The sequence below is a fragment of the Drosophila novamexicana genome, unplaced genomic scaffold (assembly GCF_003285875.2).
Source record: "Drosophila novamexicana strain 15010-1031.04,08,12 unplaced genomic scaffold, DnovRS2.1 tig00001222-arrow-arrow-pilon, whole genome shotgun sequence".
Classification (NCBI taxonomy): domain Eukaryota; kingdom Metazoa; phylum Arthropoda; class Insecta; order Diptera; family Drosophilidae; genus Drosophila; species Drosophila novamexicana.
In genome coordinates this window covers 473,069-500,889 of record NW_020824845.1, presented here as the reverse complement: position 1 = coordinate 500,889, position 27,821 = coordinate 473,069, and the positions used below count along the sequence as shown (strand labels likewise).

The following is a 27,821-nucleotide window of genomic DNA, read 5'->3' as shown; positions in this document are numbered from 1 at the left end:
ATACATTTTTAAAATATGTGCCTTTCCTAGAAATTTCCTTTCTGAGTTCGTTATTCGTGTTATTTATGCTAATTGCATTAATTCAATTATTTATTATAAAGTCGAAATGTTCGTTAAATGCTTTGCCCTCTCGAAAAATGGAGCCTCAATTAAATAGCCGAATCAGTGGGATACTTCAGAAAAATGGTAAATTAATAAATATAAAGCGTGCAAATGGAAATGAATACCCCTGGAGAACCCAAAACAGGAGTTGTTTTTTTTTCGACTTTATCGTAAGCTTTTACCCTTAAAGTAATAGGTACATTCCCACTACTTATTTCCACATAAACATGTCTTAAATCAATTTTGAGTACAGGCATTATAATGAAATATGGTAAGCAAAATACCAATGAGATCTTGCACATAATTCTATAGTCTAATCCATAGTTCCAGCAAAATACGCAAAACTGTAAAAATCATCTACCATTTTAAACGTAAAAATGTCTTAAAATTAATTCCATATGTATATTTACATTTAAATATCTATGAAGAATGTAACTTTAGACGTAAATTGGAAGTAAAACAACCAAAAGCAAGTAAGAGGTTCTAGTCGGGAGCTCCCGACTGGGGGATACCCTGAACCCTATTATTCCAAATAAATTAATAAAAAAAAGTTCCCTTGACACGGCTCGAACTCGCGACAGACCGCACCACTTGCTATGCCTCTACTCAACAGCCACACCAGTCTCTAGCTCTTATAGGTTCTGAGATCCTTGCGTTCATACATACGGACGGACGGACGGAAGAACGGACAGACAGACGGACATGGCTAGATCGACTCGGCTATTGATGCTGATCAAGAATATATATACTTTATGGAGTCGGAGATGCTTCCTTCTGCCTGTTACATACATTTGGATTTTGCACAAATACAATATACCCTTATACCCATTTTTAATGGGTTCAGGGTATTAAAAGTTTCGTTGGCAGGGCTCGAACTTGCGACAGACCGCACCACTTGCTATGCCTCTGCCATGCTATAAGAATGCGAAGCAGACGCGCATGAATGTGTGTGTGTACATGTATACAGAAATTCTTAAAGCTGCTGCCCCATTCAATTGCGCAGTTGCATATAGCTTTGGTTTTTCTTAACCGATCTTTATGAAATTTTCTACAGTATATCTTATAGTACTATAGAATATTTGTGTATTGTGAAAAAGTCAATTGCATTTAAATTGTGGTTTAAATTGGTTGGCAATAAAACTTGGGTTATTAACTTGATTTATAGCTCTGGGGTGGTAGCGGGGAGGTGGCGATAGGTATTAAATGAAAGATACTTAAAATATCTAAAATATTCTAGAAGCAACATATCATGTTTGGTGGCTCTAGCTCTTATTTTTTACCCAATTTGCTAAAAAAACAGGATGTCGATATAGATTTTTAACGATTGCTTGGAAACGGAGTAAGTTATCGATTATCGGAAACAAACTCGATCTGCGCGAGAACTAGGAGCATCTACATCTAAAATTGCAAGTCTCTAGATCTTATAGGTTCTGAGATCCTTGCGTACATACGTACGGACGGACGGACGGACGGACAGACAGACGGACATGGCTAGATCGACTCGGCTATTGATGCTGATCAAGAATATATATACTTTATGGGGTCGGAGATGCTTCCTTCTGCCTGTTACATACATTTGGATTTTGCACAAATACAATATACCCTTATATTTGAATGGGTTCATGGTATAAAAATCTTGCTGGGGAATGCCGGCTAGTATTGACAATATTCATTATTTAGCTATAGAGGAGAAAACTGGATGCAAGTTTATCTCAAGTTTAGTGTACCTTTCCTTATTGTCAACATCCACTAAGATGGAATGTTGGTTAGTTATGTGCTTGACAAATACTCTATAATTGATTTTTAATTGAGTTTATTGTGTATTCGGTTTTTGTTTTTCAGCACTCTAATAATGCTAACGACGGCTCTCCAATGTCCAGCTCTGATGTTGAAAATTTTAATGGCAAAATAGTTTACAATCTTGACGGCAGTGCGTTAATTATCGATGCAGGCAATGCGACTGTCCCCAGCATAGATCTGAGCTCAAGCGGTGCCATAGTCACGCCATTGGACCCTGGACATACGACAGCTACGTCTGCACAACAACAACAACAATCCATAGTTCGTGGCAGAGTAACAGAAAAGTCAGAGGATAGAGCACATACTGAAGGAGGGGGCGACGGTTCGGTTTCGGGCTCGGGTTCGATTTTGGGTGGTTGCCAGCAGCTGAGCCCAAAGATCCATTCGTTTCGTGTAGTGTCTGCCCAAGATGCAAACAGTCATTGCCAAGACCCAAGGAATGCCATACAGAGCCACAAGCACAAACCGATATTGATGTGCTTTATATGCAAACTGTCCTTCGGCACCGTTAACTCATTTAGCTTGCATGCGAACTCGGAACATCGGCTCAATCTGCAGGAGCTGGAGCAACAGCTATTGAATCGCGAATATTCCAGTGCTATCATTCAGCGTAATATGGATGAGAAGCCGCAGATATCCTTTCTCCAGCCACTGGATGTCAATGCCGTCGAGCCAGTGGATCTAGCTGGCATCGATGCCAACCAAACCATTGCCGCCCTCAATCAACTATCCGCCGTGGACAGCAGCAAAGAAGATCGCCTGAACGATGGACATGGCGATGGACCTAGCGATGGAGCTGTAGCCGAGACAGAAACAGAGACCGAGGCCGATGCGGAGATGAGGACAACATCATCTCCGAAAGTAGCTCCAAAATCAACTGTGAAATTTGGTTCCTTAAATTCAGCAACAATAAAGACTAATAACCCAACAAAAACATCCGCATCGTCGTCGATCGCATCGTCATCATCAATATCTTGCATCTCACCCGCATCAGCGTCCACGCCAATACAATCGCCGGCTCCGAAAGATTCAGCAGCAGGAGCCGCAGAAGCTGGAAGTCGGGAGGAGGAGCCCTTGCCACCGGCAGATAGTATAAAGGCTAGTACTGATAATCTAGATAGCGATAAGTCAAATAAGCGTAGCCAAAGGCCAGATATGACGGGCCACGTTACCACAAGTCCAACTGTGTCAATATCAGCGGCGACTGCTTCCGGCTCGGACTCTCCCCCACCACTAGCAGCACCGCAGCAGCATCCGCATCCAATGGACACGGATGCCACATTAACAGCAGCCGATATATTGCAACAGCACCTCCTGTCGCTCCAACAGCAACAAGTGTCTGGCACTGCCGGCCTCTTCCCACCGATGCAGTCCCAACTCAGTTCCTTTCACGCATCCCTCGCTGCCCTGGCAAACGAACAGAACGCGAGGGGTGTCAAACTAATCACCGAGTTTCTTCAGCAGCAGCTACACCAGCAGCAGCAGCAAAAACAGCTTTTGTTTCCAGCCAGCTGCTTGGAGCATCCGGATTTTAAGGGTGTCGACTGCAAAACCTGTGAATTGATTGATATTCAACACCGAACCAGGTCGCCGGCTACTCCACAATCCCAATCACAGTCCCAATCACAGTCCCAATCCCAATCCCAGTCCCAGTCCCAGTCCCAACCTCCACGCTCTCCAAATGGTAGCAGCAGCGGCGGGCTCTCAGCGTCTATGCCCATCTCGCCCAGCGCCTCGTCCGTTGGCAACGTTGGCAATGCGACTGCCTCAAGCTTCACAATTGGCGCCTGCTCCGACCACATCAATGGCCGACCTCAAGGCGTGGATTGTACTCGGTAAGTGCCCAAGAAAAACCCTTTATATTTATAACATATACAAATATATTTTATATATATATATACCAAATTGAATATATTAATTACCAAAAAAAGGCTTTTTTATCTGGCTATTTGCTCGATTTATATATTCTAAATCGGGTCATCAAGATAGTACTAAAAGCATGTTTGCTTACCACTGAAATCATTTGATGTGTTTTTCATACTTCGAAAACTCCAGCTCCTTAGTGGAAATAGGGATTTGTTGGGTATTTTTTTTAGATCTTTATGAACTTTTTTTTTCTTGGGCGATATTTCAAGTTGTGTCTGATCGGCTTCAAAGAGTTTAAGTCCCGTCATAAGGAGACAAGAGCTGGCGGTACTTTTCTTCTAATTGGGAAGCATATTGTGGCTAAAGTTGGCATTCCTAGTAGTTCGGAAGGACCTGGGGCAGACCATGGCCAGAGAGGAGCGAGTGTAAGAATGACCTAGTAACAATTTATACTTAATGCAGTAGCCTCTCACTACAATGTATCTAAGCCAAAAACATTAATGACAGAGGGTAGTGCGGACAAGGAACCAAAACGGAATTATGTCATTCAAGCGTATTATTACCAATTTGAGCGTGAGAAAGCAAGTGCTCCCGGCGTTTTATTTGTTATGAAAGGGTGGCTGGGTTTTTTCTTGGCCTTGTCTCTCAACCAGACCCAGCAGGGGAGCAGGGCGGGACAGTTGTAGTCGACAAGCTTTTGGACAGGGTGGCAACCACGTGCTGACAATGCAAAAAAGGGGTTACGACTCGGCCTGCTCGGCGTATTATATGCGCAATTATTGCTCCTGTTTGAACTTTGACAGTCCGAAGGGGTTTCTCCACCAAAATCATAAAATAACTCATTAGTCTAATTTTCACATGCACAACATGCCAAAGGGGGAAAGTGGGAGGAGACAGGAGCAGGACGTGCCTCACGTCGTCACGTCCTGCCTCCGGCTATGCCGGTTGTTCATTTAAACGCAAATGAACCTTGGGACATGTTCATTCGAATTTGTGGGATCACATTGATTGCATGCGCTTTGGGGGCTGAGCTGGAATCCTACCATCAATGGCATTTAAATTAACTCAATGCATTATTACGCACACCATGATCTTTGTTAATGGAAATCAAGTTCTTGAATATTTTGAGCGTTCATCATTCGAGCAATATGCGAAAATACATATATATACTATATAGACCCCCGAAGTCACAACTTCGTCTGGCTTTGGAGAAGTAAAACCCCTCCAATCTCTTTCTGTAAGAGTTAATTTTTTCAAATTTAATTTCAAGGCTCTCGAATATCATTGCAGATCAAATATATATTTAAAACCTTTTTATCTATTCGAAAAAAAAGGAATATACATATGTATATAAATAAAACAAAAAACTTTACAAATTATTACTTGGATTTGCATTATACACTAGTTTTTTTTTATTTATTTTAAAAAAGTATCAATTATTTTATAATTACATATATTTTGTTCCAAGGAAACGTTAACAACTCTTGGCCTCACTTGGAAGAACAGATAGCTAGATGTAAGACTTCCTTCCGGGAACTCTTTTGATTTACCAATGATAAAGTAAATGATTTTGTTTTCAATTTAATTTGGTGTATTTTGTGGGGGAATCGATTCTGATCTCTGCCAAGCGAAAGACTGTAAAATAAGAGCACAGTTACAATTTTGAATTTTGTGTGATGATTTAATTACATATTAGGAATATTTAACTCCTAATATAGCTCCGCCTATTCCCAAAAACAAAACTCATTCTTGAAGGTTGAGGTCTTGCTCTTTAACATATACAAACACTTGGCTGTCATACCATACTTTAGCACAAGAACAAATTTCCCATTCATAAATGTGTAGAATGATTAAAATGGCAGCCTGGCGCTAGGGTTAAGGTATATCATAAATGTGCCATGAATTAATCGCTTAATATATCTGCAAAAGTCTGAAGTGTGTTATTCGGGCTGTGGAAATGTCATTTTGAATAAGCAGGCGCTTTGTATGATATGGCGATATAATATTACGTAGCTTGATTTAAGCTTAAATCACAAACAATGGTATTTAAATAAGAGCCCATTTCAATGAACTCATTGTGGAGATCTCTTATGAGCCGGCATGAGAATGAGCTGTGGGAAGGAACCGCCGGGCGGACGTGAGCAAGGGCGACTCGGCTTAACTAAAATAAATTAAACCAATTGCACTGATTTCACTTAATAAATGCCATATAGAGATTCTGATTCTGATTCTGATTTTGGCTCTGGTTCTGGCTCTGCTTCAATTCAATTGTCGCAATGCGCGCCTCGGTATCATTAAGTTTCATCAACACTTTGTAGGGTGCCTCGGCCCGCCATTGTGAACTACTATTTGACGTACGCTTCGTTCACAATAGTGCAGGCTCGAATTCGAATTAAGTAATTATGATCTTGCGTTATATATCCGGAATATTTTCAATGCTGAGAGATTGAAGCCCCTATAAGTGAATCGTATTTACTTCAATTTAATATACAGACAGCTGTCTCCACAGCCATCGATACTTGCGATAAGCTAGAGAGTGACCGACGAGCAGATACTCCGTACCCAAATAATCTTCGGAGGTTTAACAGTTGGTAATACGGTATTCAAAGATTCAATATTCCTGTTCTCGTAGATGGTCGTAAATGGTTATGAAATAACATATTCTAAAATCTATTTTAATTTTATATATTATGCACATATATCAATTGTATTGTGTAAAGGGTATATAATTAGTCGGCAAATTCGACTGTTGCATCATTTTATATATATGCTTTAATTGAAATCCTTTGATTTGTTGCAGTTGCGAAATGCTGTTGAGCTCGGCGCGTCTCAACAGCGGAGTCCAGATGTCCACACGGAACTCCTGCAAGACCCTCAAATGTCCGCAGTGCAACTGGCATTACAAATATCAGGAGACATTAGAGATCCACATGCGTGAAAAACATCCAGATGGAGAGAGTGCCTGTGGATACTGCTTGGCAGGTAAGTTTGACGTCGAAAAACAAACTGGATATCTACTTAAAACAAATATGAAGGAGAAATTATTAAAATATATAAAAGTCCTGCTCTTTGAATTATTAAAACGATCAAATGAAATCAACAGTCTCTTAAGAGATATCCTTTGATAATTCAGGAAGAGATATTTATATTTTATTATCATTACCACAATTCAAGATTACTTTTTTCATCTCTTAGTCTTGATCAAGAATTAATATACTCAAATTTGTTATGCCAAGACAAACAAAGATAAAAAGCATGATAATTTTGTAAGCATATTACATAAAAATTCTATTTAACAAGTTGTTATAATTTGCATATGATTTGATGCAGAAATCAAAATAAAATGCTTTGGTCAAATGTGCTTGGAGATGTATTTATGTTTCGATAAAATTAAAATAATGATTTTTTATAGATGAGGAGTTAGGTTGACAAACAAGTCAGGTTACATCGACTTGGCTGTGGATGATATTTAAAAGCAGATCGTTTTCAAAGGGTCAGAAATTGCTTCTTCAGCCTGTTATATAAACGTTTACAACACTATTGAACACCTTTTATTCAGTTAATTGAGAATGAATACAAAAATATTTTTGTTTAGAATCCAAACAAGAAAGAAGGGCTATCTGCGGCACCCCGAAGATTTAATACCCTCGCAGACCCAACATTTTCACAATGCTCATACTTTGCCCGTATTTAAGAAGCGCAGGGAAAATAGTAAATGCCGAGTATTGATCGTTCCTATGGCAGCTATATGCTCCGATCCAGCTGGTTCCCACTGATTAAGCTAATCAAACAAAGTTCCGGTTTTATCGAGAATTTGAATTGGGTTGGAATAGATTTTTGTGTCAGAATAGTCTGCAAAGAGAGAGAGATACCTTCCATTTATATTTCCATATCTTCTTTACCGTATCTTTGCCCCGTTGCAGGCCAACAGCATCCACGACTGGCACGTGGAGAATCATACTCATGCGGGTACAAGCCGTACCGCTGCGAGATTTGCAATTATTCGACGACAACAAAAGGCAACCTATCCATACATATGCAGTCCGACAAGCACTTGAACAACATGCAGGAGTTGAACAGCTCCCAGAACATGGTCGCAGTCGCGGCGGCAGCAGCGAGTGCTAAATTAATGCTGCCCAGCCCGTCGCCGCAAGGAGCAACTGGCCCAGGTCCAGTCGCAAGCGTCGGGGTGGGAGTAGGAGTGGGCGTGGGCGTGGGAGTTCCACAACAAGCGACCTCGAGCTCCTCGAGCAGCGGCAATGTCGGTGTCATCGTCAGCAGCTCAGCCAATTCGGCAATGAGTTCGACGGTGTCATCAGCGTCCATGAAACCAAAGCCCTCGTTCCGTTGCGATATCTGTAGCTACGAGACATCCGTTGCCCGCAATCTGCGCATACACATGACCAGCGAGAAGCATACGCACAATATGGCCGTGCTCCAGAACAACATCAAGCACATACAGGCATTCAACTTCCTGCAGCAGCAGCAACAAGGAGGACCCGGATCCGGAGCTGGGGCCAACAGCTTTATGCCCGTGCCCGAGGTGGCCCTGGCAGATCTGGCCTACAACCAGGCGCTCATGATTCAGCTGCTGCAGCAAAATGCCCAACAGCAACAGCTCCAGCAGCATCAGACCAACTCCTCTTCGAATAGCAAAATGTCGCCTACGTCGAGCTCCCCGGTGAGCACGCCGGACCAGATGCATGCCACGTTTGCCTACTCACCGAAACCATTGAAGATGCCGCAGGGTTTAAACCTGGCCATGGGCATGGCCATGGAGTCGAGCACATCCGGCGGGGGCGAGACGACGCTGGATGCATCGTATCCAGATAGCCTGCCGGAATTATGGCCGACAGCACTGTACAGCTGCCTGATTTGCGACTGCTTTAGCACAAACGACCTGGACGAGCTGAATCAGCATTTGCTGCTGGATCGGTCGCGGCAATCCTCGAGCGCCTCGGCGGACATCATGGTCATACACAACAACAACTATATATGCCGGCTGTGCAACTACAAAACGAATCTAAAGGCCAACTTTCAGCTGCACAGCAAGACCGACAAGCACCTGCAGAAGCTCAATTTCATCAATCACATCCGCGAGGGCGGCGCCCGGAACGAATACAAGCTGCAGTATCAGCCACAGCTGGCCACCAATGTGGTCCAGCTGAAGTGCAACTGCTGCGACTTTCACACGAACTCCATACAGAAACTGTCCCTGCACACGCAGCAGATGCGACACGACACAATGCGCATGATCTTTCAGCATTTGCTCATCATTATACAGAAGAGCCGTATGCGTAAAAGCCAATGCTCCGGCTCTCTCAGCCACTCGGAACGGGAGCGGGAGTCGCCCATGATGCATGACGGTGATCAGGAGCAGCCAAAGAAGGCGCTCTGCTGTCATCTGTGCAACTTTGTGGCCAAAAATCTGCACGACATGGTGCAGCATGTGAAGGGACTCAGGCACATGCAGGTGGAACAGTTCATTTGCCTGCAACGCCGCAGCGAAAACATCGAGATGCTCGGACTCAATGAGGTATTCAAGGTGATCGACCAACTACCGGGCACCACCACTGAAGGTATGTCAATTCACTTTTCACCATTTTCCGAACCTGTTATTACCTTATTTTTTTGACATTGATTTCTGCAATTGTGGTTACAGCTTTCTGAAAGCCCCTTCCCTTATCAAACCACGCTCCTCTTCCGATAAATGAAATTTTCTGATTTTTGAGATTCATTTATTATTAAGAATCAAATAAATGTTAGCTTATTGGCAAATAGTATATATTGGACCTATTTCATACTTTCTAAAAAATGTTTTTAATATTCAACTATATCTCCACGTCGCTATAATAATCTTGATAACACGAAATTTCATCTTAGACTTTGGCATGCATAAAACAAATATAACACACAACAAAACCTGATATACTTATAAAAAAAGGTTATTGAAAAGAAAGGCTATCTTCGGCATACCAAAGATCTAATACCCTTGCAGACCCAACCTTTACATAATGCTCATAGTGCTTTTTCCGTATCTAAGAAGCATTTGGAAAAAAGTTAATGCCGAGCTTGGTCAAGATATTTTCATAAACAAACAAGTAAGAGGTTCTAATCGGGAGCTCCCGACTAGCGGATACCCTGAACCCTCTTCTTGCAACATCAAATGCATATATGTATTCTATTTTAGAAGCTAAATGTCAAGTTTGGTGACTATAGCTCTTATTATTTACCAAAATTGCCCAAAAACAGGATATCGATATCGATTTTTGTCGATTGCTTGGAAACGGAGTAAGTTATCGATTATTATCAAACTCGATCTCCGCAGGCACTAGGAGCACCTACATATAAAATTTCAAGTCTGTAGCTCTTATAGGTTCTGAGATCCTTGCGTTCATACATACGGACGGACGGACAGACAGACGGACATGGCTAGATCTACTCGGCTATTGATGCTAATCAAGAATACATATATATACTTTATGGGGTCGGAGATGCTTCCTTCTGCCTGTTACATACATTTGGATTTTGCACAAATACAATATACCCTTATACCCATTTTTAATGGATATATGACATAGTAGTCCGATGTAAATAAGATTTTAAAAAAAAGGAAGGGAGCATAGTAAAATCTTTAAATGCCGTGCTTAATCAAAATATATTGATTGCAATTTCGTTCCTATGGCAGCTATATGATAAAGTGCACCGATCTTAATCGGATTTTGCATTTATATGAGGAGCATAGTATAACTAATAAATGCCGAGTTTGGTCAAGATATCTTGATAAACAAAATGTTTTTTCATACAACAACTTAATTTTCGACCGATCGTTCCTATGGCAGCAATATGATATAGTGTTCCGATCTTAAAAGGACCCAAATGTGTTTGGTCTGCATATTCAAGTCTGAATTACATTTATGATATTTATAAAAGTAATTAAATATGCATATTCAAGTCTGAATAACATATATGATAGAAATGCAGACCAAACACCTATCCTTCACTATTTGCGTTTATCGTGCCCAAACGCGTCTGGCCCCATACTATATTTATACAAAACAAGTGCAGATCTATGCATTTTGTACCTTAGTAAATATATAAAATAACAATACCAAAATCTATTAATATTTTATAAAAAAAAAAGTAATTAAAAATGCAGATGTATAAAAGTATTTAAAAATGCATAGACAAGTCTGCATTACATTTACGATATTTATAACTGTAATTAAAAAAGCATACTCAATAATCAGATTGACCTTCGCTCCAGCACCTTAAGGTACAAAATGCTTCTATCTGCAATTATTTTGCCTTCCCACAACGGTCTGTATACTGTATAATGCGGTGCGTTCGTAACTCATCATTAAGCGCTGATTTTGGTTTGATTTTTTGCCCCGTTCTTCGATTATTATCGTCCTTGTCCTGTGCTCTCCAATCCCAATCTTAAACTCATGCTCGCATCGTTCGCGTATACGTACGTAAATTCTTCATCGCGTACCCTCGCGTTGCCCTTCTGCGATTTATATACGCTGTGAGATTTATACGCCGAAGCTGACCCTTGAGGAAATTATTACAAATTACTTAAGAATGCAAAAACGATTATATGTATCCATCGAATTTGCAATTAGTGACGTGCACACTTTGCTCCACGTCAGCCCCAGCCCCAACCCCAACCTCACATCCTATCCCTGTCCCAGTCGCAGTCGCAGTTAAAGTCCATTCGCCGCCGCCGCCGCTGCCTCTGCCGATGCTTCGGAAAGGCAAACATACAAAGCCACAGTGTGATATTCCCATATCAGATGCGGCGTCGTGCGGAGCCGAACCGCAGGCATGGCACCTAACCACAGAGTATCCAGACCCTAACCGGAGACGGAGACACAGCAAACGCGGCGCTGCTCCTCAGACAAAATACGCTCAAATTTGGAATTGCACTCTAAACACCCACCGGCAGCTACAGGGTATCTAGCCCAATGATAATAGGCCCCTGTCCCTGCCCCTTGCCTTTCCTTCCGTTGGCTCCCTTCTCCATTTAGGGTATGCAATATTCTACTCAATTTTCTCTCGCGCGTTTGTGGTTGCATTCGAGTTAATTCGAACAGCAGTTGGTGCCTCAGCTTGTAATTGCTTTGCGCTTTGTCTTGACTCGACGATTGAACCGTTGTGTTGATCAGCCTGGAGACTTGGGCTGCCAACCCCAAAGCCTTGAGGTTCGGTTCGTGAACCTGGTTTGCCACATCGCAAAATCCCATTTGTGATTGGGAAAATTATATTTTTCATTTATGTTTGACTCTCTTGCGGACCTCGAGCCAGCCAAACAAACAATTATTAAATGGATAGGTCGCCAAATACAACATTATATTTTCATATTTTTTTTTCTATTGTTTATCAACAATTCCCTTGGATGTTCATTGGATGTTTGTTGCAAATTCGATTGACATTGCAACAAAGATCTGCATAATGATACACATCTTAAGACATAAGTGAACCTGAGCTTCTTCCATTCTGTTCTCTAACCCGTACCTTTGCTTTATTTGCAGTGAGCTCTTCTCGTTGTTGTTGGTGTAAGATCACTTTTTATTATATTTTGCAAACGCATGTCGCTTTCAAAAAAGCAAAATGTAGGGTATAATAAAGCCTAGAGCCTATTTGTTCAAAATGTATGCTAGCAGATCTATCAGTAAAGGAAATATACTCTGTCGGAGAATTTGCTTCAAGGATTTCCGGCTTTTAACCAAAGCGGTTTTAACCCGGTATTCAAATTTCTCACTAACCCTGAACTAAAGAAAAGTCGAACCTTTAGCTGAACCGAACTATATTTTTTAAAATAACATTTGGATAAATTAAAAAATTCTTTACATTTATAAGTAAATTATAATTTCGATAAAAAAAATTGAATATGACAAATTGAAAAAATTTCGGATCCAATTTTATTTAAAAACAAGTAAGAGGTTCTAGTCGGGAGCTCCCGACTAGGGGATACCCTGAACCCTCTTCTTCCAACATCAAATGCATATATATATTCTATTTTAGAAGCTATATGTCAATTTTAGTGACTCTAGCTCTTATTATTTACCAAAATTGCCAAAAAAAAAAAACAGGATATTGATATCGATTTTTATCAATTGCTTGGAAACGGAGTAAGATATCGATTATAGGAAACAAACTCGATCTGCGCGGGAAGCATCTACATCTACATCTAAAATTTCAAGTCTGTAGCTATTTTAGGTTCTGAGATCCTTGCATTCATACATACGGACGGACGGACATGGCTAGATCGACTCGGCTATTGATGCTGATCAAGAATATATATACTTTATGGGGTCGGAGAAGCTTCCTTCTGCCTGTTACATACATTTGGATTTTGCACAAATACAATACACCCTTATACCCATTTTTAATGGGTTCAGGTTATAAAAAGCAGAATGAAACCATCTGTAAATATGTTGATTATCGAAAAGCAGGGTCTTTTTGATAAATAAACTCTAAGTAAGATAAATAAAAATATTTATAATTATTATATAATATATTTATTCTTAACTAATTTGATTAAAATGAAAGCATTTGAGCATCTGTAAATATATTGATTATCGGAGAGCGGGGTATATCCAGGTTGAAAGCCCTCGACTGGGGCATTCTTTCTTATTTTGCTTTGGTGTTGGCGTCGGTGGCAGGCTCGATGATGAAGATGGTGGTGCTGGTGGCTGTTGTCTCGTGACCGCTTCAGTGGTAACAGCTGCGCATGATTATAGCAGTAACAACAACAACAAAGGCTGGAGCACAAGAAATACCCAGGCACACATCAGTTTGGTTAGTTTCATTTCTGTCTCTCTCTCTCTCTGTCTCTCGGTCTCTTTTGGCCAAGTTCATTTTACTTTACTCGCTTGAAGAGCCACAGAACGCCAATGGTCTTGATTTTCATTTTTTGTCGGCTTTTTAATTTGATGCAATCAAGCTGTATGGAAATTGCTTTGAAATTGGTAATGGAATTTGAAATATATTCGCATTTGGTCGTATCAACGCTCTGCACCCTTGCTTGCAATTAACTCTATGCAGCTGAGGCCAACACCAACGCAGCACTAAACCCGATGCTGAGACCGGGATTGCGACCGAGGCAGACCGAGGCCAAACCGGGGCCAGGGACTGTGTCTTCTTCTCGCTTTCTGCTGCTCATGACTTGTTCTGCGTCTCGCTTTTGTTGTGGTCGTTCCTATTATCAAAGGCATTGATTAGCCAAAGGGCTCTTACAGGATTATTAATCTGTACGTAAAAAGCACAAGTGTGTGTGGTTCTGTGTCTGTGTGCTACAAAATATATACACACACACAGGTCATTGACTATCACTTGTTAGTCAGCTTAACTTAAAGTGCCAAAGTTTTCAGGTACTTCACACCTATCCACAAAATATTGGCTTAATTAATTTATATTATTATATATATTTATATTTAAATTCAACTGCAGTAAAAAAAAAAAAAAAACAAATTAATCAATAGATTAAATTCAATACTGGCTTGAGCCAAAGAATATTATTTGAATACAAATTATATTGTTTTTGCTTGAAACCAGATTTCCGCGATCTTGCGTGGCATTTGTTTTAATTTGTGAAAAACTAACACAACAAATTTTAACATGATTTAATCGTTTTCCCCCACTTTCCACATATTGCTGCTGAAATCTGAAATCCAGTTTAGTTAAAAATTGAGCTTTTAGTTCTCAAGGTTCGCCCTGTGCGTTGATCATCAACCAGTAAATCAGTCGGTTAGTCAGTCGGCTGGGCAAGCACTCAGTCAATCAATCAAGCAGTTAGCACCAATATAAATATACAAGTACTTTATACGACGGCTTACTTAGTATTATATATGTATGTGCATGTGTGTGTGTGAGAGAGTGGTAGTGAATGCATGCATGTATTTATGCATTTATTTATATATTAGTGCTTGAATGTTGGTTTCTAATACCAAACGCAGATCAAGCTCATTTCTCGCTGTGCTGCAAATTTAAATATAATAAATTTCAGCCATGTGTCCTACTCCTCGGTTCTCAAGAATTCGAGCAGGCTCTGCAGTTTTTCATGCTAAGCGGTGGTGTTTTTTTTTTTGGGTTTTTATACCCTGAACCCATTAAAAATGGGTATAAGGGTATATTGTATTTGTGCGAAAGCAAAATGTATGTAAGAGGCAGAAGGAAGCATCTCCGACCCCATAAAGTATATATGTATATTCTTGATCAGCATAAATAGCCGAGTCGATCTAGCCATGTCCGTCTGTCTCTCCGTCCGTCCGTCCGTATGTATGAACGCAAGGATCTCATAACCTATAAGAGCTAGATATAACTTACTCCGTTTCCAAGCAATCGATAAAAATCGATATCGATATCCTGTTTTTTGGGCAATTTTGGTAAATAATAAGAGCTAGAGTCACCAACTTGACATATAGCTTCCAAAATAGAACATATATGAATATGCATTTGATGTTGGAAGAAGAGGGTTCCGGGTATCCCCTAGTCGGGAGCTCCCGACTAGAACCTCTTACTTGTTTGTATATATGTATGTGCGGATGTGCATATATATGGTCGTATGTATGTGCGTACATATGTATGTGTTTATGTATGTATGTATTTATGGACATATGTATGTATATATGTATTTACGTATGTATGTATGCACGTATGTATGTACGTACATATGTATCTATATGTATGTATGTATACGTATGTATGTATGTATGTGCGCATGCGGGCATTTGCATATATTTTCCGAGACCCCGTCTCAACGTGCACCTACATGACATAAGTTGACTACAGTGAACATTAAAGCTTCCTAGTTTTTTCCGGTAGGGCCCTCATTAGAGGCATTTTAGCATTTTTTTACACAAACGCGCATATAAGTAAAATGAGTGTAAATTGAGCAAGGTGCTAGGTTTTGAGGGTTTTATTCCCTGAGTCAAATATTAAATATTCGTAGTCCGCTTTTTCATATGTGTAAACATGTTGATTATGGATACCAAAACAGCTGGAGAAAACAAATTTGAAAATTGTATTTTATATTATTTATTCTTCCATATATCATATTTAACATTCAGTTAAGCCTCGACGGCTCTATGTTTTCAATATTGAAATTATTATAGTTTCACACCCATGTTTCACAATGTCAATTTCAGATCCTGGCCTTGACTGTGGACTAAACCTGGCAACGACAGCTGCCGTTGGAGCTGGCACTGAAATCGGATTCGGTGTGGCTAGTGCATCATCAACCGATGGCAATATATTTTCGCCCGCCTCCGTCTCCAGCTGCTCGACATCCTGCGGCAAGGCACAGCCACGAGTGCAATCTCCATTACCAATGGCTGGTGACCTACACCCGAGCGCTTCAACCACCGTTTTTAAATGCAACCTGTGCGAATATTTTGTGCAATCCAAAAAGGACATGGAAAGCCACATCGAAAGCCTGCACCCAACTGCGGAGAGCGATGACTATATCAGTATACCCACAAACACGGCGGCTCTGCAAGCTTTTCAGACAGCCGTCGCAGCCGCTGCCCTGGCTGCTGTCCATCGCTGCAATGCTAGTGGAACGCCCACATCGACAGCTGCTGGAGCGGTGGCGGAGTCGGAGGCACGTGGTGGCGACAGCGATTGTCCCATTGATATTAAGCGTGAACGGCTAGAGGAAATCGATGACCCAATGACGAACAGTGCCGATGTTAAGGATAACAATAACGCCGACTTTGAGCTTGAGAGCAATCATAGCAAGAGCAGGCTGTCGCCAAAAACTGAAACTATGCCCCAATCGGGTGTATCGTGCCCCTTATGTCTGGAAACCGGATATAGTGAGAAATCTTCCCTGGAAGCACATCTTATGAGCGTGCACAGTGTCACGCGAGATGGCCTCGCCAGGCTTCTGCAGCTGGTCAACCACAAAGCCTGGCGACCCTTAAAAACTCCGGATGCGGCAACAAGTACCGTTTCGGGCTCTGGTTCGGGTTCGGGTTCGGGCTCGACTGGATCCTCGGAAAGGGTGCTACAGGAGAACAAGTGTAATATTGTCAATGCCGAAGATTATGCATCTACATCCACACCCAGCACATCAACAACAACAACGAGCTGTACTACCGGCGGTATGCAGGGCATCTCTTGCCAACAGTGCGACGCAAACTTTAAGCACGAGGAGCAGCTGCTGCAACATGCCCAACAAACGCAACACTTTCCGGTGCAAAACGGCGAATACCTTTGCCTGGCCGTCAGTCATGTTAGTCGTCCCTGCTTTATGTCCTTTGCCAGCTTGCCGCCGATGATTGCTCACTTCAAGGACTCGCACATGAGCCTTGTGATCTCCGAGCGACACGTCTATAAGTACCGCTGCAAACAGTGCTCGCTGGCGTTCAAGACACAGGAAAAACTGACCGCACACATGCTGTACCACAGTATGCGGGACGCAACCAAATGTTCCCTTTGCCAGCGAAACTTTCGCAGCACTCAGGCACTTCAGAAGCATATGGAACAGTCGCATTCGGCCGAATGTACGGCTGTTATGGGCAGCAGTCCGCGGGACCTGTCGCCCAGCTTCAGTTCTAGCGAAATGGAAAAGCCATCAACTGAGCCAAATGTTTTTGACTTTACCACAGCGCGTTCTAGTGAATTGGGTAAGTTTTTCTCAAAGGAGCTCGACGATCCATACACGACAAAGACCCTTAATACGAACTATACTAGAGTATGCCTTATGTATCTGGTCACCACAATATTCATTAAGACAGAATTTAATCTGTGCAAAAACAATTCTCGTTAGTTTGCCCTTCGTGACTTGATTTGGGATCCGTCACACTCCAGTAAAAAATTAAAGTTCTCCATCCCTTCCATCCTACTAACAAGTAATTATACATCTTTATCACTTCTATTCTAAACTTTTTGGCAAGTAGATAGTCTTAGTATATATTCGTAAATTGTATTGTATGCGTTCAAAAGAATTCTATGATGGAAATTTCTAGTCATTTTTTAGGCAATAAAAACATTTCTGTCTTTGAAAGACTTATAAGAATACTTGAAGTTATGTACTCTAATTTTTTGAGGAGAAAGTAAAGCTGAGATAAGATAAGCTGAGCTAGTTGTGTGCTGTTGTGTATCCCATTTGCCCATTTGCAATAGATAGTCGCAAGCTTTTCCTTAGGCCAATACTATTCCAAATGTCCGGAGTACGCGAAGTAGCATTTATTTGAATTGCAAGTTAAGTTATTCAAGTTCGTTTGGCCGACGATTTATATGATGAAGTCCTCCAGATCGGACCAATACATCGCTATTTACTATTGAAAAAAAAAACAATCAAAGGGTATTTAAATGGTAAACTTATCGTTTTCAGTTTCCAAAACGAACAAGTCTGTCAAGCAGTCCCCCCAGCGCTCTCGATCGCCTTTTCAATCGGATACACAATCGAAGGATCAGCTTTCCGATCAGCTGTCGCCAAATGCGCTCGATGACCCATCAACTGAACAGCAGCAGCACTTTGCCGCGTTGACCGCAGCATTGCTTAAACAGCAGCAGCAGCAGCAGCAGGATGCAGATAATCAAATGGCCATGTCTCCCGGCGGGATGCATCAGCTTCAGGTGAAACCCCTTCAGCACGGTCCATTCGGCAGCATCGGGAATCAGCATTCATTTCACGGACTTCAGAGTATACAGAACTTGCAGCAAATTCAACAACAGCTGAGCACCGCTGCGGCTGCATCTGGAATGCCGATCAATCCGGTGGACATGCTCAATCTGATGCAGTTTCATCATTTGATGTCGCTCAATTTTATGAATCTAGCACCTCCATTAATCTTTGGAGCCAACACTTCCAGCGGAACAACCGCAGCAGCTGCAGGAGCAGCAACCGGAGGGATCCAAAACAATGGCATTGCCGCTGCCTCCTCGGCTGGCACCTCGGCCTGTCTGTCTGACCGCCAACAGAAATGCTCCGGCAGTGCAGGACCCTTAGCAAATGATGCCGCCAGCATCAATATGTCGAGTGTAACCAACAATAACCAGGTAAATCGAGAATAAAATTCCCTTCGAATCATAGATTTCTAACCCACTATTTCTTTTGTTTTTAGCAACAATTAAGCAGCAATCAGAAACGCGCACGCACCCGCATTACAGACGATCAGTTAAAGATATTGCGGGCCCATTTCGACATTAATAACTCACCCAGCGAGGAGAGCATCATGGAAATGTCACAGAAGGCAAATCTTCCAATGAAGGTACCACATCGAAATAGTTTAAAAAAGAGCAGAGACAATCAATAAATGATGATGATGACATAACGAAATCATTTATTTTATATTCAAACAGGTTGTTAAGCACTGGTTCCGAAACACGTTGTTTAAAGAACGGCAGCGGAACAAAGACTCGCCATACAACTTTAATAATCCGCCGTCGACTACCCTCAATCTGGAGGAGTACGAACGCACTGGCCAAACTAAGGTGACCCCCCTGCCGGATGCAGGTGTCAGTAACCCGGTCCCTTTACCACCTACATTACCGCCAACAACAACAGCAGCAGCAGCAGCAACAACGTCGGCGGCCATCAATCAGGCAGCTTCGATTGCGGTGTCATCAGAAGCGGCCACCGCGACAAATTTAAGTGCTAACATATCGGATTATTTCAAGACGCAGGCTGACCTCATGAATGCCAAGCCGGAGCCGGAGAATTTGGGCGTGATGAGCTTGCCATTGGAGGTTCAGATAAAGGCCGAACCCCAGGATGATGTTTCAGCTGGTGACTTTACGTTTCACAAAAACCAACGCCAGCTACAACAGCAACAGGAGCAAGTATTTGAGTTTCTTAAACAACAGCAGGCCGAGACGGCAGATCCGGTGAATCCCAACCCGAACGAGGACTTGATTCATGACCCCGCCTCGATGCAGGCAACCGGCTCCTCGATGCAGAACTATCAGAGCCAGCCCCAGCACCAACAGCAGCATCACCAACAGCAAACCAATTGCTTTGAGACCAAGTCGGAAAGCGGTAGTTCCGATGTTCTTTCGCGGCCGCCAACCCCAAATAGTGTGGCAGCCAACAATCTGTATAACAGTATGAACGATTTACTGAGCCAGCAACTGGAGAACATTGGTAGCAACATGGGTCCACCTAAGAAACTACAAATAGCGGGTAAATCATTCGAGAAGCTATCAAGTACCGGCTCTGCATTGCCTTCAGCATCATCATTGGCGTGCGCCCAATTGGAGAGCAACTCTTCGAACTCGTCGAACTCATCTTCGTCAACTTCCGGAGGAAAGCGCGCGAATCGGACACGTTTCACCGACTACCAGATTAAAGTGCTGCAAGAGTTCTTTGAAAACAATTCGTATCCAAAGGATAGCGACCTCGAGTATTTAAGCAAGCTGCTGCTGCTGTCGCCACGCGTGATTGTTGTCTGGTTTCAGAATGCACGGCAAAAGCAGCGCAAAATCTACGAGAACCAACCTAACAATTCGCTGTACGAAAGCGAGGAGACCAAGAAGCAGAACATCAACTACGCCTGCAAGAAGTGCAACCTTGTCTTTCAGCGCTACTATGAGCTGATACGCCATCAGAAGAACCACTGCTTCAAGGAGGAGAACAACAAGAAGTCGGCTAAAGCTCAAATCGCCGCCGCCCAAATAGCCCACAATCTTAGCTCAGAGGATTCAAATTCCTCCATGGACATCCATCATGCCGCTGGCGGGCCAGCCGGACTGGGCTTGGCCACACAAAACGTGGCCGCTGCCGTTGCCGTGGCCGCTGCTGCGGCAGCAGCCCATTCTGGATCGCAGCCGTTCGGCTCATCGCCCTCGCCGCAGCACCTGTTTAGCAAGGCCTCATCCCTAACCGATTTCAGTCCATCGACGACGCCAACACCGCCGCAGCGGGAGCGCAGCAATAGTCTTGACCAGCAGAGACTGCCGAAATTTGAGTGCGACAAATGCGAAATGCAGTTCAATCAATTGGAACTATTGCGGGAGCATCAATTGATGCACCTAATGAGCCCAGCACTCTTTCCTGCTGGCCACCATCAGTCCAATCAGTCGGAAACTGCTTACGGTCCCTTTGGCACCATATTGCAAGGTTTGCAGCAGGCGGCCCAACAACAACAGCAGCATCAGCAGCAGCAGCAAAATCAACAAGCGCCTCCGGCAAAGAAAAGGAAATGCTCCGAAAGCTCATCCAACGCGGAGGAGGCATCTATAGGAGAATTTGAGACTACACAAAAGAAATACGAGTTCCTATACCAATACTTCATGCAGCATGAAACCAATCCAGAACTGAAGCAGCAATTCCTAATACAACAGCAGGGAAACGAGTCGGACCTGGAGCTGGAGTTCCTGAGCAATTTCTATCAGCAGAGCGAGCTGAAAAAGGTCAGCAGCTACGATTTTTTACTGCAATACTATCGCAAAAATGAAGATTCCTTGAAGCACCAGTCATCATTTAGCTCTAGCAAAAAGCCAACCATTGAGTTTCTGCTGCAATATTATCAGCTAAACGAGTCGAAAAAGTTTTTTCAGTTAGCTGCCTCGCCCCAAACAACACCTGATGGCACAGAATCGCAGCCGTCGTCGCATCAGCCGAACGCGACGGCGGATGAAGCAATCAAATTAATCGGCAGGCAAGAACGTACACAAGATCAAATGGTTAAACTAGAACACGAATTGGAATACTATACCAGCCAGGAAAACATCAAAGCGGAGAGCTCCAAAAATGGACTTTGTACAGCGACCGAACCGAACAACCTGACGGATGATGTACATCAAAAACTGAATAACAATCACATCAATATGAATGTTGGTCCAAACGAAGGGCAGCTATCCTTTGATTTGCTGCGGGACACAAAGGAAAACAAAATTGAGCAGATGGAAAACCTGGAAGTACCCAGTTCGACCGGATCCATGGATGCACTTAATGGGGACAGGCAAAATTCACCTTTCCGTGGCAGCGAAATCATACGAAAAGCCGGCGATATCGAGAAACCACAGTATTATCAAAATCTGGAAGACTTTCTTGACGCGACCATGATTGAAAATAACTCGCAAATGTTGACATTTAATGACGACGATAACCTAACCCCAAAGGTTGAGAATGTCGCCCTATCTGCCGCCGCTGTCAAAGCGAACGATTGCCTGCCCCTGGACTCTTCGGTGCAGTTGAGCGCTCCTTCCAAGCAAAACAAGCGACTGCGAACCACGATACTTCCAGATCAACTGAACTTCTTGTATGAATGCTACCAAACCGAGTCCAATCCCAGCCGCAAAATGCTCGAGGAGATATCCAAGAAAGTAAATCTCAAAAAGCGAGTCGTACAAGTAAGTCGAAGTTTTGCTTTTCAAAATATACCATATCCATTAGGTTTCTCCCAAGGTGCGAATCGAATGCCCATGAAAACAAAATATGTTTTCTACATATGTTATATGTTACCGAACTTTTTTGGTGAATAGAGGTTTCCTATTTTATCCAATTAAGGCGCTACAATGTCCATGTGGAAGAAAATTAATATGAGCAGTGGGTTATTTGATTGGGCAACAGTAGGGAAACTTTTTACTTTTTCTATATTTGAGCCAAGTTATTCCTCCTAGTCTGTCCTATATATCTGCACGAGTAATTAGTGTTGGGTTAACCCACATCTTATCTTACATTATACATCTTAACCGAACTTCGGCAAACCGAAGAAATGTATTATTTTAAATTAAGTTTATGTTTTTATGAGTTATACATATTTTCCTTTAATTTATTTTATTGTTATTATTATTTACTTTTTGTTAAATTCAGTGAAAGACAGTTAGTAACGCGCAACAGTCAACCAGATATAGATGTCGACAAGACCACAACAAATATCGGACTCTATATGGGAAAGGTAGCATTTCATCAATATCGTGTCCCTAGACAGCTGACGATGGCTATTCGCTAAAGCAATCAAATGAATCGTATGCAGGTAATATTTGAATGAAAAGATAGCCAAATTTATTATTACATAGTAAAGGAAACACCTTATCCCCGGTAAATCAATACCGAGAAGCGTAGGCAATTTACTATCTCTAAATGTGTAGGAAATAAAAACTATTTAGTTAAGTTATTGACTACTTCTAAGCTCATTGATTAACGTCTGATCCATTACATTAATCGCTTTATACCCATTGAAAATTGGTTTGATCTTGCTGAAATTTTCGGCAGTAGATCTTATTGTGTTACAGTTCCAATAGATGCAATTTATTTATTTATTTGATTTATATCCATGGTTAAATAAAAGAAACTTGATCTATGTATACTATTCTAGAAGCTACATGTGAAATTTGTGAATCGAGCTCCGATTTGTGAAAAAACCGGATTTCATGATCGATCTGTATCGATTTTTTGTAAACTGGGAAAGCTATCGACTATCGGAAACAAATTCGAACTACGCGGGCACTAGAAAGACCTATGTTTAAAATTTATAGTCTTTAGCTCGTTTAGGTTCTGAGATGCTTGCGATCATACTTACGGACGGACGGACGGACAGACAGACGGCCATGTCTAGATCGACTGGACTGTTAATGCTGATCAAGAATATATATACTTTATGGGGTCGAAGAGGTTTCATACTGCCTGTAAATATATTTACAAAAATTATCATACCCTTTTTACCCGTTTTGAATAGGTTTAGGGTATACAAATGTCTGATCATCGAGCATTTGTAATCTTTTATTTAGTGCTTTTCTTTTTGATGTTTTTTCTTCCAAAAATATTTCCTTGAAATCTGAGCTTTTTCTACATTCTTGAGTGCTGTTTGATTTTCCAGAATCTTCCTTCTTTCTACAATGCAGCTCTCTCTGAAATATAGAAAACAATTTAACTGAGACTTGAAGGGAAAACGTCTGACAGAAAGACAAATATCTTTTTAAAATTTTCAAACATGTATTCTTAAGCTCACAATGAAAATATAAGATATTATTTAGAACTCAGAAAATGTATAGAAAGTATGCCGATTTTCTAAAATTTAGGAATCGTTTCCTCAATTTGGAATGTATACACAATTAAATTTCGTACTATACGCCCGAAAATAATTAGATGCTTTCGCATTGGGCTTTCACAGGTTTGGTTTCAAAATTCACGGGCCAAAGATAAAAAGTCAAGGAATCAGCGCCAATACGCACACATTTCGGACGACAACAACAGCTTCGACGGATCCAGCGGCAAGGAGGCTGGCAACAGCAACAGCAACAACAGCAAGACTCAAGAGACGGCAGTGGCAATGGCAGCTGCCACCTCCGGCACGGAGACCGATCTGCAGCTGCAGGACTGCCAATTGTGCCAGGTGCCGCAGGTGAATATGCAGACGCACGCATTCAGTGTGGAGCACATCTGCAAAATGAAAGAGCTCCTGGAGCAGACCAGCGAACTATATGCCCACAGCAATGCCAGCGGCAGCGATGACAACGATTGCGATCGGGAGCGGCGATTCTATAGCCTCTCCAAGGCGTTCCTCCTGCAGCATATGGTGTCCAATGCGGGCGGCAGCATGCCTGGCACTGAGCCCGGCACCGAGCCTCGCCTGCTGACAACGACGTCTGCGACTGGGACGGCGGCGACTAATGACTCCGCAAACGAGCATGTCGCTGGTACTGGTGGTCGTCGCCACCTTGCCGGTGATATTGCCGTCTCTGTCAAGGATAGCGACGATCTGCCGGATCCGGGCAGAAAGAGCGCATCCGGCGGCAGTCGGGAGCTAATGCAACAGCTATTCAATCGCAATCACATCACCGGTAAGAATTGCGAACTTCGTCTAGTATTTTGATATGATGAATGTAAACGTGGACCATCCCGGCGGTATGATTAGCATATTATTTGATTTCTATTTTTATTTGATTATATTTGAAAATATGTTTTAGTTATATGATTTCGTGATTTCTGATTTGATGTAACACATAATTGATATTCACACTCGTTTTCAGTATGTTTATATCAACATACTTGCATCACATGCAGCTCATTAACTAAATATTAAGGACTGTCCACTAAGATACGTATGTATTAGTAGTAGTATCCATTGAACATTCTACATATGTACATGTCTGTCTATGTAAAACAAGACATGTGTGTGCCCAACGATGATGTACTGATGTACGATGATGTACTATATAGCACTCGAGCATTCGCAAAACCTAATGTCAAAGACTAAACGAAATTTGATTTTAAACAATAATTAAGTACTATAAATATTGATTAGTAATAATTAACATATGCCTCGCAACAGTTATTCATAACTGATATATATATATTTAGTAGGATGGATTGCCACACAACTGAAAAGTAAATAAGATTAGGATATCTCCGATGAGCAGGAGACTCGAATCTTCCAATTAACACTCAACACTTAAAGTGTTCTAGGTTACGTATAACATTCATAATTAATTAATTAATTAATCAATTAGTTAATCAAATCAATACGTACATGTATGTTATGTATGCATATATGCAATGAACTCTTGCGCTATACGAACTCCTTAGCTATTCAAATTGAAATCAATGAATATTCATTTCATATGCTCTGGTAATGGGTGTAAATATGCATATTCACAATCTGTTTTTGGAGCGTACGTATCTTCATAGTTGATGTACTTGGCTTTGTACATAAAACCTACCCATTTGATATTTAATTATCTGATTTTTGGTTTATTGACTCAACAAAAAAACATCTCATGCAGCAGTTTTACGCTCTTACGAATGGAATCCCATACTTCAGTCTTCATGCTCTTATAAAACACATCGAGGTTCAATTTGAAGCTTTAATTAATCATATTGACTAAATGATTGACCTATGGATCTCGTTATCAACATTGAGCCGTTCTCTGAATGTAAGAGATGTGTTTTGAAAATTCCTCTACCAAGTGCTTGTACTTTAAATCCAGAGTTCTGAGCATTTTTAAAATCTGTCCCATTAATAAATGCTACATAATATTGAACCTGTAAATAGTTCTAGAATCCCTTTCAATGTAAACATATAATAATTTGTATATGGTATGTCATGTTAAATTTGGTATCCCAGAGTTTAAATTTGTATACCCTGAACCCATTAAAAATGGGTTTAAGGGTATATTGTATTTGTGCAAAATCCAAATGTATGTAACAGGCAGAAGGAAGCATCTCCGACCCAATAAAGTATATATATTCTTGATCAGCACCAATAGCCGTGTCGATCTAACCATGTCCGTCTGTCTGTCCTTCCGTCCGTCCGTCCATCCATATGTATGAACGCAAGGATCTCAGAACCTTTAAGAGCTACAAACTTGAAATTTTATATGTAGGTGCTCCTAGTGCCTGCGGAGATGGAGTTTGATAATAATCGATAACTTACTCCGTTTCCAAGCAAAGGAAGAGGGTTCAGGGTATCCCCTAGTCGGGAGCTACCGACTAGAACCTCTTACTTGTTATATATGTTAGCTTCTTGCATGTCATACGAAGTTCCATTCCAAATGGTAATTGGTTTTTAGTAATTTGGAATCGATACGAAGAAACGTATTCCTAGACAACATTTTAGAATCTCCGTTTGGGATATAAAAAATTGTTTCTTTAAAACAGGAACCATAACTGTTATAATCATTCTTTTATTCTGATCAGAGTTGAATTCTTAGTAATTAAATTTCATTTAACAATTTTCTCATAACTTAATTATTGAAATACCTAACAGAACAGTTCCGAATTTTTTAAATGAAAGTATTATAAAAAATTTACATCTTTTATTTGAAGAGTCAAGAATAAAAGTCAATACCTAATATATTTTGAACCATTGATATTTTTATATTTATATAAGATCTAGGGGTTCTTTGTTAAAGTTTCAAGCCCTAAATGTTATTTTCGCACCCTGCTGTACAATATTTCTTGCGGCTAGAGCTCGAATTTATTCGAATATAAGAGACTTTTCGGTGGGGTTTTTGTATAAAGCTTAGTACGATTCAAACAGAGAAATTTATGACTCGAATGCGTTTATATATCGCAGCATTTCGTTCCAATCATACATACATATATGCATATTAAATCTTGCTGATCGATAGCCTAAGTAGCACATACCTCAAAAGAAAACAATGTTTTGCTTGAGTGTGTTTATGTAATACACATATACATTTTATTACAAATCAGATTATTTTATTGTTAAAAGTCTGTACAAAAAAATAAAACATTTGACTAAAATTTTACTCATTTATTCTTTATTTTTTTTTTGCTTTTTTCTTTTGCTTTTGTAGTCCCAACTTAAGACGTATATTTGTATACCCTGTACCTACTTAAAATGGGTTAAAATTATAGGTGGAAGGCAATTATTATACATGATATAAGAAGATATCGCCGAAAAAAATTGGGGCATATATATATATATATATATCTGTCCGTGCGTATATACTCTCATTGATGTATGAAGATTTTAAGCCAATATTATGGCCTGAGCAAATGTTTGCTTTATTCATTTCTCTCCTGGATATATTGGATATTGTTTATGTACAAATGTGTTTAGGGATAAATCGAAGTTGGGTACAGGGTATCTGCTATCGTGCTCTCGTGATTCTCTTTTATAAATGGATATCTTTTCCCTCATCCTATTTATGCATTCTTGGCAATGAAGTAGTAAACAAATTTTTTAACAGTTATAGGTGGCAAATAATTTGGAGTCCTTTAACTGGGCGACTTTCGGGCCGACGGGTAAGTTAGATAACGTCGCACATATATGTATTACATGATGCCTTACTCTCTATCATTACAGATTCATCATTTCATCGTATATTTAATAGACGTCCCTATTATAACTTGACGTAACCATGGCATGGACGGATGGGCCACAGGGAGGAGGAGGAGGCGGAGGAGGGCATGCAAACATATAACTAAGTAAAACAATAACAAGAAACTTTTAGAACATATGCGTATACTTGCATAACATAATAAGATATATTTACATACTATGAAAACTTGAAAGTTCCTATTTTAAAGAAATTTATTGCATGACATTTCATGTGGCTAAATATATACATAACTATGTATAAGTAAATTAACAGAAACAGAAACCAGATTAATAATTTAATAAGAATTA

General features: G+C 41.0%; 1 protein-coding gene across 4 annotated transcripts; it reads left to right on the top strand.

The window, feature by feature from the left end:
• Positions 1-27,821, top strand: LOC115766706 (zinc finger protein 2). Of its 4 annotated transcripts, none has more exons than XR_004018295.1 (11): positions 1-186; positions 1,945-3,737; positions 6,569-6,750; positions 7,692-9,347; positions 15,921-17,402; positions 18,113-18,780; positions 18,846-18,992; positions 19,084-22,074; positions 23,838-24,571; positions 27,382-27,436; positions 27,498-27,821. XR_004018295.1 is itself a non-coding variant. In XM_030710625.1 (11 exons), exons 1-10 carry the CDS (start codon positions 184-186, stop codon positions 27,396-27,398), a joined length of 9,609 nt encoding a protein of 3,202 aa, XP_030566485.1. In that variant the 5' UTR covers positions 1-183; the 3' UTR covers positions 27,399-27,436; positions 27,498-27,820. The 4 variants fall into 4 exon arrangements, 2 of the variants coding, with proteins under 2 accessions (XP_030566485.1, XP_030566484.1); XM_030710625.1 differs by having other exon boundaries at positions 23,838-24,507; positions 27,498-27,820; XR_004018296.1 differs by lacking the exons at positions 27,382-27,436; positions 27,498-27,821 and adding an exon at positions 22,538-22,700 and having other exon boundaries at positions 23,838-23,911.

Excerpts from the sequence above, each read along its gene's own strand:
- LOC115766706 (XM_030710624.1), top strand. Across the intron at positions 18,781-18,845 it reads GTGTAACCAACAATAACCAG|CAACAATTAAGCAGCAATCA; the intron begins GTAAATCGAGAA and ends TTTTGTTTTTAG. Across the intron at positions 18,993-19,083 it reads AGGCAAATCTTCCAATGAAG|GTTGTTAAGCACTGGTTCCG; the intron begins GTACCACATCGA and ends ATATTCAAACAG.